This window comes from Syngnathus acus, chromosome 4 (assembly GCF_901709675.1).
Source record: "Syngnathus acus chromosome 4, fSynAcu1.2, whole genome shotgun sequence".
Lineage (NCBI taxonomy): Eukaryota > Metazoa > Chordata > Actinopteri > Syngnathiformes > Syngnathidae > Syngnathus > Syngnathus acus.
This window is the reverse complement of record NC_051090.1, coordinates 1,341,154-1,353,485: the sequence shown is the minus strand read 5'-3', so window position 1 is coordinate 1,353,485 and position 12,332 is coordinate 1,341,154. Positions and strand designations below refer to the sequence as shown.

General features: G+C 44.8%; 1 protein-coding gene and 1 long non-coding RNA gene across 8 annotated transcripts; one reads left to right on the top strand and one right to left on the bottom strand.

The window, feature by feature from the left end:
• Positions 1 to 1,731: 1,731 nt before the first annotated feature.
• acsbg2 (acyl-CoA synthetase bubblegum family member 2) lies at positions 1,732 to 11,511 on the bottom strand. 5 transcript variants are annotated; one of them, XM_037248943.1, is made up of 14 exons: positions 11,096 to 11,511; positions 8,993 to 9,125; positions 8,685 to 8,797; positions 7,723 to 8,012; positions 6,826 to 6,914; positions 6,256 to 6,457; positions 6,035 to 6,184; positions 5,748 to 5,924; positions 5,467 to 5,648; positions 5,142 to 5,384; positions 4,808 to 5,025; positions 4,559 to 4,698; positions 3,875 to 4,118; positions 1,732 to 3,758 (listed from the first exon to the last, which is right to left on the bottom strand). In XM_037248943.1, exons 2-14 carry the CDS (start codon positions 9,100 to 9,102, stop codon positions 3,640 to 3,642), a joined length of 2,277 nt encoding a protein of 758 aa, XP_037104838.1. In that variant the 5' UTR covers positions 9,103 to 9,125; positions 11,096 to 11,511; the 3' UTR covers positions 1,732 to 3,639. The 5 variants fall into 5 exon arrangements, with proteins under 5 accessions (XP_037104838.1, XP_037104836.1, XP_037104834.1 ...); XM_037248941.1 differs by having other exon boundaries at positions 8,993 to 9,136; positions 11,106 to 11,511; XM_037248939.1 differs by lacking the exon at positions 11,096 to 11,511 and adding an exon at positions 10,362 to 10,536 and having other exon boundaries at positions 5,142 to 5,378.
• LOC119121427 lies at positions 2,818 to 11,882 on the top strand. 3 transcript variants are annotated; one of them, XR_005097678.1, is made up of 3 exons: positions 2,818 to 2,950; positions 9,047 to 9,165; positions 10,475 to 10,784. It is a non-coding gene; the product is annotated as an uncharacterized LOC119121427 (long non-coding RNA). The 3 variants fall into 3 exon arrangements; XR_005097677.1 differs by lacking the exon at positions 2,818 to 2,950 and adding an exon at positions 11,602 to 11,882 and having other exon boundaries at positions 9,048 to 9,165; positions 10,475 to 10,731; XR_005097676.1 differs by lacking the exon at positions 2,818 to 2,950 and adding an exon at positions 11,503 to 11,882 and having other exon boundaries at positions 9,048 to 9,165; positions 10,475 to 10,731.
• The last annotated feature ends 450 nt before the right edge of the window (positions 11,883 to 12,332 follow it).

The following is a 12,332-nucleotide window of genomic DNA, read 5'->3' as shown; positions in this document are numbered from 1 at the left end:
GCGTGTTGCAGGGGCCGTCACTCTGCGCAGTGCTGTTGTTTTGAAACAGCCCTTCAACGCCCCCCCCGGCCCATCCCGCCTGTGCCTCTGTCAACAAAACCCCGACCGACCGACCGACCGACTCCCAGTTGCTTTGTGTGACAGCCAGGCGTCCTCTTCTGAGTGGACGTCCGAGTTCATGAACTCTTGACTGTTTGACCTGCTACTCTTTTTACCCAACTGGGTCATTGGAGTGGATGTTGACCCAAGAAATGCCCCGCAGTCTACCCACAGTCTACGTTTTATTTATGGACCTCTGCACTTTTGGCTGTGATGACTTCAGTACTTAAATAGTTACCTAAATTGTATTTTTAAGGATTTTATACAATATTTACATGCAATATGATATTATTTGATTGTTTTTTGCCAAATTGTTTTTGTTAATTTAATTGTCTTGAATTTGGGCACATTTTGTCACTAGCCGTCACCAACCAACATGCCCTCTCGAAGCTCTTTTTCTTTTTTTTGGCCTGAACTGTTTTTCCTGGCACGTTCCCTGTAATGTTTTTGTGTATCTCATGACAGCTGAGCACCAAGAAGCAGGTGTTGCAGATGTTTGCTGGATGACCTCAACTTAATCACTGTCTGCTTCCAGTCACAATAACTGGACCACAGAGAGAACGCCACACTTTTGTTCAGGGAGCTGTTAAGCTAAAAACAAAAAATGTCTTTTTTTAATTTTTTTATTTTGGTTTTCCTGTGCTTTGATGTATGGTTTCATAGCCGATGCGCTCGCTCGGCACAAACACGTCATAGGAAAGGAGGGGACTGCGGGAGCTGGCCATTTACACTTGGACGATACAGCTGAGGTCAATAATCTGCTGTGTGCATCTTTAAAGGAAGAGCAGAAAAAATGCTGTGGACAGGGTGCATGTGTATTTATAAGGGTTCAATTCTTTGACTGGGGGGTTGTGAGAAAATTGGTGGCAACATCAAGATGTGGTCAACACAGAACAAACCAGCTGAAGGGCACATGAGCAACTCAATTTGGTAAAAGACAAACTTGGCATTGAAATGCCACCATGTGGCCATATGATGCAAGTTGTTGTCATCGTCAAAACATGTTATTTTAATGTTATTTTTATTTTGAAAATCATAATAAAGTCATGAAGTACTGTCACGGTGTCTCGTCATTGGCCGACCCGGTCACGGGGTTCATATGGAGTTCATGTAGCTGCGTGTGGGGTGAAAAGGACACGCAGAAATAGGTCGGGCCCATCACGTGCTGATCATCCATCGGGCAAATTATTTTCTGGTGGGAAGGATCCTTATTGTTTCAGGGCTGATCAATAGAATGATGTCACGGCGCTGTGATGGAGGCACCACCATCAATGAATCCCCGTTAAAACATTTCACATGGCCTCGTTGACCGTAAAATGACCTTTGTTACATCGAGTTGGAACACAACCTCTTATGTGAGACTTCCTGTTCATGTACAACAAAACTATCATTTTGTGTAGTAGTTAGTAGTACTTAGCTTACCAATACTTGTCAAAGCATTCAAATGTTATGCCTGTCAGCCAGAAATGGAAAGAGAAAAAAGTTGGGTTATTTTTGCACTGCTTGATCACTTCAAATTGCAATGAGTTTAAATGTCATACAAATGATGAATTCACCTTCAACGTTCATACAAACATTTAGGACAAAATGTATTCCCTCCTGTGTGGATCTGTAAATAAGACAAACACAAGATACTGGAATGGACAACCTTTATTATTTCCCGTTTGGTCATTGACATTTACGAGCTTCCTTCTGCCTAACTGACTCACCAACCACATACCTACTAATAAGAGCATCGTTAGTTGAGTCAAATTTCCAGGAAATGTCACAGCTTGGTGCTTATTTTGAATTACAGTTGAACACACGGACGCCTCCTTCATTAAATTGAGGAACAAATTCTGGCAGCATATAACCAGTGTAATTTAACAGAAGGTAAACTCACTCACATCCCTTCATCAAAACAATACATGGTAGAAATAATAAATGACACCATGTAAACCCAGAACTTCAGCTAGTTTGCATGAGCCAGTTCCCTAAGCCATCATGTTACAACAATCAAAAGAGTGCTTACAAAGCCTGAGAATATTCTCTTCATTTCAAACCATGTTACAGCTCTTTGGATTTCATCAACTTCGGTTTTCAAGTAGAGACTGTTTTCTGGGAAACTAAATGCTTGAGGATCATAATAGTATTTGACACAAGTTGCATAAAGTGTGCCAACTGTTTAGATATAAAGAACTCAGTTATACCAGTTGAATATAATCCAACATTGTTTCATTTTCCTTGCACTTAAACAAACACATGAAGGTTGAAAGCAAAAGCATATTTACAATCCAATACCATTTAAGAGCACAGCAAGTGAACACACGTTAAGGAGGCCGCAACCAGTGCAAATGAACGAGCGAGCCTCCAGCTGTCACCTCAGCCCAAAAAGCTTCACCTATTTGGATGATTTGGTTTAATATATAAAGTATACGATCTGGATTTAACGTCATAATTTAAATGTGATACTACTTCCTTTTCAACCGATCCACAAATGAAGGATTTCATTACATACATATCATGGAAAATCCTTTTTTTTTTTTAGCTTTTAAATACATTTTATTGTGCACTTCGTGTCTCCAGGACTTTTATATGTTTGGAGGATATTTCTTACTCTCCATTTTGTATTTTTCATCTATTACGGCAGTCTACCAAACAAAGTAATGGGGGCGGCCAAACGGTTTCACCATTCCGCCATCTTTATTGCCCGGAGAGACTTTTGTCGTGCAAACAACTCAAGGATGCCCAAGATCGAAATTCTCCCTTGTTGGATGCATTAATCTACACAAAAAAAGGATTTGCCGAAAGACTTGGTCTCATTGAGGCTTCAGTTCCTTCAATCTGTGGAAACGACGGACAGAGTAAAGCGGTAAGCTTGAGACGACACAAAAATAGTAACCTGTATTTCACGTTCACATTATTGTGTGTCCATGATACCCTCGTTTTCCTAGCATTAGCATACTTAGCATTAGTCTTTTTGCTGATTTTAGCGCTTCGCGCTCTATGGTTTCACTTGCGGATGTATTTTGAGCACTTTTATCAGATGAATTGCATCGAAGGTAATTCTTGGGGAACACAATAATGCCTTAAATGCATTCGTTAGCTTCTCGCTAACGCTAGCATTAGCTTACCGCTTAACTTGACTGCAATGCTTGTTTACAAGACGTGTTCCTAAATATTGTGAGGGTATTGACTTTGTTACGTGTTATGTATGGCTGTATGGACAAGTCTTTGGCCCAAGCAAACTGAAAATTCGCTGTTGAATCAAACTTTTCTCAAAGCTATTTGGGGAATTTTGTGATTTTCAAGTATGACAGTGCAATCAATGGTCATCATCACAAACGAGCTTTTCTTTGCTGCTACTTCACATCCGTATGCAACACAAATAAATAGTTGAAAAAAACCAACAACAAAGCTAATTGAATTTACAATGGCTTTCTCTTGTCCACAAATGTAAACCAAAATAAGGCAATAAAAACAGAACTTGAAAAAACGATAAACAAGCAGATGGATATATTCGAACAAAGAGCGAGTCTCGTGTCGAGCAACTCGTTTCTCTTATTTGGTAGGCAGCGGGTTGTCGGGGGTTGTCGGAGATGTCACTTCCTTGTAAAAGTTGTCAATCTGCTCTTGGTACATTTTGGACACCACCGGCCGCTTCAGCTTCATGGTGGGACCTGCAGAAAAGGAATAGACCATCATGTCCGTCAATTCATTTTGGGTGGCGAGTCATTAACCGAGCCAGTAGGCATGTTCCGGAGAACAGCGTGTTATTGAGATGGCCACTACTTACCCAGCTCTCCTCCAGTGATGGAGAAGTCTTGCGGGAGAATGTGCCACTTTTGGATCCGCTGAGCGTTGGAGATGGCTTTCTCATTCACCCGGTTGATGCCGTCCTGGATGGCAGCGTTTACGGCGCGATCGCGGCCGCCCGCCAGTTCGGAGACGCACGTTGCTTGACTTCCCAGTTTCCTGCAGATCTCCACGGCCTCTGGAGCGAGCTCGTCCAATGGGGCGCCGTCAGCGTTAAGCTGGCACTGAAGGGGAAATCACGGTTATTTTAATGAAGAACCCAAAAAAGTGGTCCTATTTTAAAAGTCTCTAGCGTGAAACTGTTGAGCGTCTCTGTGTTGTCTGTACCTTAACGTTTGTCAGTAGGTAAAAAGTCATCTTTACTAGAAGTGGTTTTAAAGATTGCACTTTTAAACTTCAAATATATTCTCCAAGTACTTCCTGCTCATCTTGCTCTGATAGGAATCTAAACAAAAACAAGAATCCAAACTGGATCCTCGTCTAACATTTGTTTCCTTGGTCACGTCATGTGGTGTTGCAATCAGCCACAAGATGGCAGTGTCGTCATACAGCCTTTGACAGATCGAAAATGAGATTTGAGATCAAAATCAAAGTGTTATCTGCCAGACCAAAAGAGAACCGCGTGTTGACTGTGAAGCTTACGCAATACATTGTTTTGTCATACCTTAATGGTGAGGAGCATGGACAGAAACTTTCTCTTGTCTCCTATCAGCATGGCATTGCTAATCAGCGGCAGGGTTTCCTTGACTGCGTCCTCGCTTGGCACAGGAGGGATGTTCTCTCCCCCTGCTGTGATGATTAACTCTGAAATGACATTGTTGAGAAAACTATTTAAAGAAGCCACGGCGCTCCCGTTCAAAGAAGTAAAAAGCTTTCTCCCATATCCGTGTGCTCCACAAGCAAACAAGCGCACCTTTAATTCGACCGGTGATGAAGAGGAATCCATTGCTGTCGCGTTTGCCCAAGTCGCCGGAATGCAGCCAGCCCTCCGAATCCAGAGCTTCCTCAGTCTTGTTGTCCATGTTGAGGTAACCCATGAAGACGTGGCGACCCCAGAAGCAGACTTCGCCGCTCCCATCTTGGTCTGGGTTGTGCAACTTTGTCTTGCACCCAGGGATCTCCTTGCCACAGCTAGAGGGCAACAAAAACGAGAAAAAAATTGGGACACTTGCCTTAAGGCCCGAGGGTCAGAACCGGCCCACGGATCCAGAGTTGGACACCCTTGCGTGAAAGCATACGGCAAATACCTGGTGATCCTAAAGGCATCTGGGAGGGAGATGGTGTGCGGTCCGGTGGACTCGCTCATGCCGTACAGCTCGTACAATGGAATGTCCAGGCTGAGGAAGAACTCCAGCGTGTCCCGGGTAATAGGGGCGGCACCCGTGTAGCACCTGTGGCAGCGGTCCAGACCCAGAGCCTTGCGCACCTTCTTGAACACCAGCTTCTTGGCTATTTGGTAACTCAACGGTGTGTGTTCCGCTGCTCTGGTTCTTCAAGAGAAAAGGCATCTTCAAACAGCTCTTCCAAAGGGATTAGTAAAAAGTCCAAAACTGCAACGCTGCATTTACTTACACGTTCATCTTGGACAGATTGGTCTGCAGACCCACGTCTTTGGCCCAGGCAGCAACTTTGCGGCGAACAGCCGACGACTTTGCTCCAGTGGCCTTCATCTTCTCTTGCATCTTCTCCCAGACACGTGGCACCCCCATGAAGGCCGTGGGACGCACCTCCTTCATGGTGTTCACCAACGAGCCCTGCAAACGGACAGCACCACAACTCAAGCATGTGTTTTGACAGATTTTTCAAGACCCAGAGATCATCGTGGCGTCATCATCATAAACCACACGACTGACCTTAAGTGCATCGGGGTCAGCAAAATGTGTGACCCCGCCCACCCTCATGGTGAGCCAGATGTCCACCATCTGGGCGGCGATGTGGCTGAGGGGAAGGTAACTGACCACCACCTCCTGGGAATCTGTGGCATCCGTCAGGCCCACGTGCCGAGCGGTGGAGAGCGCCGTCCATGTCAGCTGAGGGTTAAGGAGACATTCAAAATCAATGCGTACAAACGATGTCCTATGTGAAGAGCCTGGGGCGCTCCGCTTTTTAAAATTCGGGCACATGTGAATCAGGCGCTTACATTATCATGGCTGAGCATGACTCCTTTGGGCTGGCCGGTGGTTCCTGAGGTGTAAATGAGCGTGCAGCACTTATTAGGCTTCTGCTTGGCGATGATGTCATCGAGCGAAACGTCAGAAACGTCACATCCCAGTTTCATGAACTCGGACCACTGCGGGAAGAAGACCATGCCGCTCGATGCACTGCTGCTTCTACACACGCCGTTGCTCTTTGTTCACTTACGCTGTACAGGTTTGCTTTCTTCTCTTTCAGTTTCCCCTTGTACTGGACAATGGCTTTCAGATGTGGCAAACTGTCTTGCACTTGAAGGATCTTCTGCAGCTGCTTGTGGTTCTCCACCACAAGGATATTAGCCTTGCAGTTCTCGGCCACATACTGGCATGCTTCTGGCGAGTTGGTTGCGTAGATGCCCACAGCAAAGCCACTGCAACACACACACATTTACATTTGGAATTTGAATACGTGCACATCTGCGTCATAGTGGGACAATTCACTGGCTCACGTCCTCCTGTGTGACGTTAGCACGGTTTGCTTGAATAAAATAGTTTAGCCTTCTGTGATATTTCAATTCATATGGTGGTTAGTAATCAGCACATTTGGCCTTTCTCAATCAATGCCATGCTCTTCTTTTGCTGCGGGGGTTTGGGTAACAGAGTGGAACTCCTCGTGTTTCACCATAACACAGCTGGAGGAAGCGGGGCTTCAGCCTTAAGCTTCTTTTGCGTCTTGATGCCAATGTCATTGAGTAACTAAGGGTGGTTGTCCCTTTTGTGATCTGCATAAACAACTCACCCTGCCAAAATGGCTCCGATGTCAGCGATGAACCACTCGACAGAGTTGAAGCCTAGGATACATACGCCATGGTAACGCTGCAACCCAAGCTGTATGGAGAGAGACAAATATATCGAGTCAATATTGCAATCTGGATTGACATTTTGGCCTCTGCTTTCATAAACCAGGTGATCTTAAGTGCCATTGGGACTTTGGCCATTCTCTTATATGGCGGGCGCACTTGACAATTTCTTGAACGTAAACTAGTCATAAGACCAGCTAAAAGTAGGTCAAAGTTGTGGCGCAGATGGTGTAGCGTGATTTGTTCGAAGCGCAGGAAGACAAACTGTCTTTTTCCATCATGTTTTAGATGTCAACATAAATACTACAATGAAGCAAACGAGGCTTGATGTCACAGTGTGTAAAGTGTGCAACTCGACGCCGAAGATTCCAATGCCACTTGAGCAGCAAACGTATATTTCTGTCGAATCACGTGTTTATGCGACGCTAATTCAAGTGTAACGCTTCCACACCGTGTGGCTTGCGGTTCAGTCAGATGCCTTTGGGCTGAACTGCTGGGTTAAGTTCCCACATCGACTTGCCTTTTCAAGTCCACCACCACCACCACATGACATGAAGATGCCAGACTGAATAAATGTGCGGTGTGCTTGAGACTAATGTGTCTAAATGCTAGCCTGGATTCAGCAAGGAATTATTTTTAAGAAACAAATCAGGCGGAGACTGAAAAGATCATCGAATCATCCACAGCATAACCAAGGAAACCTTCATAGTTTGAGCGTCAAAATCCAGTGACGAAAGCGAAAGACCTCATAAAAAAAAAACGGATTTGTTCATGCATCCCCAGAAGGGCCCGACTCAATGACTCAGCAATATTGGTCAGTGTCTCGAATTACGTACCTTAAGGAAGCTCTTGGCTGCTGTGCGACAGGTCTCGTAGTATTGCTTGTAGTTCAAGCTCTTCTTCTGCTCGCCTTCTTTCCAGCTCACAGCGGTATAGTTGCCAAAATTCTTCACAGCTGTTGTGAAGAGCTGATGGACCGTCAAAGGGGTCTCCGCTGCTAGGCCAGAATCTTCCATGCGGAGCTTCACTTCGCCATCAGCTTGACATGTCCACAGGTTGGACCCCGGTGCTGGTGCTGGTGCCGGTGCTGCTGACACTGACAGAGAGCCTGGGCGCTGGCCATTTACTGGAGGACATAGAGAATATATGAGAACTATTAAGAACGAAATATTCTGGTGCATTGAAGTGAGAATTGCTAAAAGGAAAAAACCACCAGGACAGGTCGCAATTGCTTGGCAACAGCTCCTTAATCAATCAATCAATAAATATATCCTTCATTGCAAAAGGAACATCTCAATCCATGATCTCGTGCTTCTTAAGAACACGGAATAAGCTGGCAATGCTCGCTCACTATATTGCTGTCATTTTGCTGCTAGCACATTTATGGCCTCCAACGGCTGCTCATTGTTGGCTGCAACAGCAGGAACAAGCAAATTAATGTTTAACCCTGCTCCACTCAACAAATGCCCATCCATTTTGTCCCAGGCTCAATTGGATCCTTGATTATTTGTAAAATAACTACAAATCCAAAAGAGAGAACAATCAATTCGTTTCACTTTCCCCTTCAGTACAAATGCTGGAAAGGATGACTAAGGACAGGAAGCAGAGGTCACTTCCTCCGGGAAATGAGAGCAATTGCAAGGTGAGATCACCAAACATGAAGCCGTCCGTCACACACATCTCTTACTGTGATGGTGAAGCAGCCATATTGCTCATGCAAACATTCCAATGATAAGGGGGAAGCAAATGTAAACAGTGTTCTTATCAGCACTAGCACTGTGTGTGTGTCCTGTATCACCTGTTTGTGTGTTCGAGGCGTGTTCATTGGAGACCTCCGGCTTACCGGTGACAGCATCGGGGGCCGCTGTCTCTTCTTCTTTCTCCACCGTGGGTTCTTCCTCTAAGGACTCACTGAGGAACAGGAAAAACACGTCAAACAAAAGGGTGAAATCCCGAGCTGGGCTGCCACATTCTTCACCAAGACCAGAGGCAGAAACCGGATCCTCGCATAAAAACAGACTCCATACATATATGCTGTTTCCTGGCAGTCATCCAGCATTAAACGACAACAACTTCTCATTGTATTACGTTGTGTGGTGTACGTACTTGGCTGTATCCAAAACATGATCAAGGGCTGCTCCGTTTTTCCCTGAATCACAGCTAGACTCGCTCAAGGCAACAGAGTCCGACTGCTGAAGCACTCCGACCTCCGACATGGCACCGGGCTCACACACGGTCACTGCAAGAGGTAAACCAACTCAAGCTCAGTTGACATGACTGTCTGCTCACAATCAAATGATTCAATGCATGTGGCGGGTGTAGAGTAGACGTGGTCTGTGGCCACACGGTGTTGCAACCTTGCTTCCCTGCTCTAATTGCACGACGTGTGACTTTAGTACACGCAAGACGGGCACCTGGGTGTTTCAGAAGCAGCCGAGGTTATTCTGACATCTCTGACACCAGTGTCAAACCTTGCATAATGGTCCACTGATTCTGGATAAAGCTGCGGTGGCTTTACCTCATATTTTTTTTCCCCTTACCCAACAATAGCATCACACGGTAATTCTGCATCAGTCACATCACAGCCAATCCGTCAGATGACCTTGTGGACATTTTAGATGAGATATGAGTCAAGAGTTATGATACTGTTCCCATGCTACGCAAAGCAGAACTTTTCAAAAAACCCAAATTCTTCAACGGAGACCATTCCAACTGCAATGGAGCAATCAAGAGCAGATTTTAAAATTAGAGCAGTCATGGTTCGACACAGCTGTTCGATCCTCCTAATGGTTGGTGGAGTGACATGTACTAAACCCGAAATGCTCCTTGAGCCGGCCGGTCCCAACCCCAGCTGTTTTCCGCTCAGATCCAACACTGATATTACCGTAAAATTCCGTCCTATCAAATATGAAAGATTCGAGATCAAACCACAGCTCTTCCAAGAGACGTCTCTCTCTGTCCAAATTTTCGACCAGATCTTCTAGGCTGTTTTTGTTGTCCTAGAAATGAACACCGAGAGAAGAAATGCGATTCCATTGATGAACCTTATTTACAGCGTTTACCAGCTGTTGGCTCTCGGCAAGCGCCCAGATCAGCAGTTTATGACGAGACAACACCCTCAGCATCCTCGCTTGGTGCATGAGCGACCACACTACGGCCTTTTCCCATCTATTCTACATTCATAAGAGATGATGGCGACTCGAAACACACCATCCCCTTGATACCCTCCTAATGACAACAAGTGCCTGGTTGCTGCACTAGACAACAAAGTCATCACCTTATTCACATATTAAGATGGAGTCAAACATTGATGGTGAGTATTCAGCAACAAGGCTGCCTGCGCACATTCTCATCAGAGGAAATAAGATGATTGTGCTATCGAAAACAAAATGAGGAAAAAAAGGCATGCAAATGAAAGCTTAAAGAGATGAGAAATCCATTCAATTAACACTGCACAATGAATACAAATACTCACATTGCATTTCTGGAAATCAATTTTCGGCCTGGTTGAAATTTTGCTGTACAATAAAGCTCCTTCAACTGTAAAATATTCTATTCTAAAATCTCCTTGGGTTTCTAGACTACAAGACAAGCAGCCGATCATTCATTTTCAAACAGCAGCCCGGCTTGGTTGGTCCCTCCCCCCAGAAAAAAAACCCCACCCTGCCAGCCAGGCTTCCTTCTACGCACTCCCCCCGCAATCTGATAGGAGGAAAATGCTCACGCCACAAGCCTCGGCTTCCAAAAAAGGTCATGCGAGCCAAATAAATCAGGCACGGAGGGACGCGTCAACGATACTATGAAATCCATCCCCCTAACAACAAGCTGCAGTCATGCTGGCTAAGGTTACTGTGGGTCATTTTTATTTTACACAGCTCTGAATTCTCATGTTCTACAACCATAAAAAAACATCTTCATTTGTGTTATAATATATGAATGAGATTAATCTGCTACTGATTTTGCATTACATTCTATGCATTTCTGTTCAATGAAATAGTAGCATACGGTAAATAATCGGTCACTAACATAAGATGCCTCTCGGTCGAATGAAAAACATTTTTTTTCCTTTTTGGCTGAAACAATGCTTTTGATTGGCAGAGACGGAAACGAGTGAAAAGCAAAACAAAGACTACATACACTAATACAGTTTTGGCGTTCAAATTATGAGCAATCATAGGAACAAGATCAGGTATATGAATGCCAGTTTACCTGTTGTTGTTGTTTGAAGACAATATCCCAAATTTCGGGAAAATGTCTACGGAAAATAGGTAACCGAGTTCTTCAAAAGTGCAGTGGACCCGACCGACACGACACAAGAGCTTTTCCAACCGCAATACCGGTCTAATTACCATGCCAATCCTTCAACGGGTTGTTGTTGTTTTCCTGAGAACAAACAGGTGAAGCGATTGGTCGGGCAAATTGGAAGTCGAAAATCAGATAACCGGCAATATTTGGCTCACTTCTGATCTTCAAATTGAATCATGACAGATTTCATATTCACATATTGCACCAAAAATCATGTACTTGGACTGATGATCATGGGTGACACTCATAACCATTGTGAACATGCTGATCTGAATGAGCCTTGGGTGATCTCATTATTTCCTTGCTTTCAGGTAGCTGCCATCCAACTGTTGATGCACTGTAGCTGCACACCAAGCAGATTAGAAGAAAGCAATGTTTTACTGATCTCATCTGATGACGTCTTTCCATAGCAAGATCACTCTCAGCCAATTGCTTTGAGAGAAGACATCCAGCCACCACAGCACACCACAGCATCACGTGACGTGACGGCCGGATGGAATCTGCGCATGTGCACGTGCTGGGCTGCTGTAGGCTGCAGCGACCGCTGACGTGCCATTGGCTGAGGTTACTCTCAGTCATTGACATGAAGTCACTAGATGCTCCGCTGGGGACAGTCTCTATGCTGCACCGATCACAATGCATTATTGTCTGCTAATTTCAGATGTCTTGAATCAAATATTAAACTGAACAAGGGTAATCAAATGACATCATATAGACCAGGGGTCACCAACCCGGTGCCCGCGGGCACCAGGTCGCCCGCGGCGACCACATCAGTCGCCCGCAGCGACCACATCAGTCGGCCATAGGCCAGTTCTAAAAATAGTTTACAGTACACTGGTGAAGAGCATGCAATGCCAGGCTTCCCACTAACATTAATGTTCAGTGTCTTCACATAGAATATCATTAATAAAAATATCAAATTAAAGGTACACTGTGTAACTTTGTTATTTCAGAAGTGTATTATCAAAGTGGTCGCCCTTTGCATTATTCGGTGCCCTTGAAGTAGCTCCCAACTTCAAAAAGGTTGGTGACCCCTGATATAGACTGTATTACTCAAGATTAGCTCATCAAATGTTCATTCATTAGGCCGACTGGGCACTCCAAAGTACCCATAGGTGTGAGTGTGAAAATGCTAAGACAC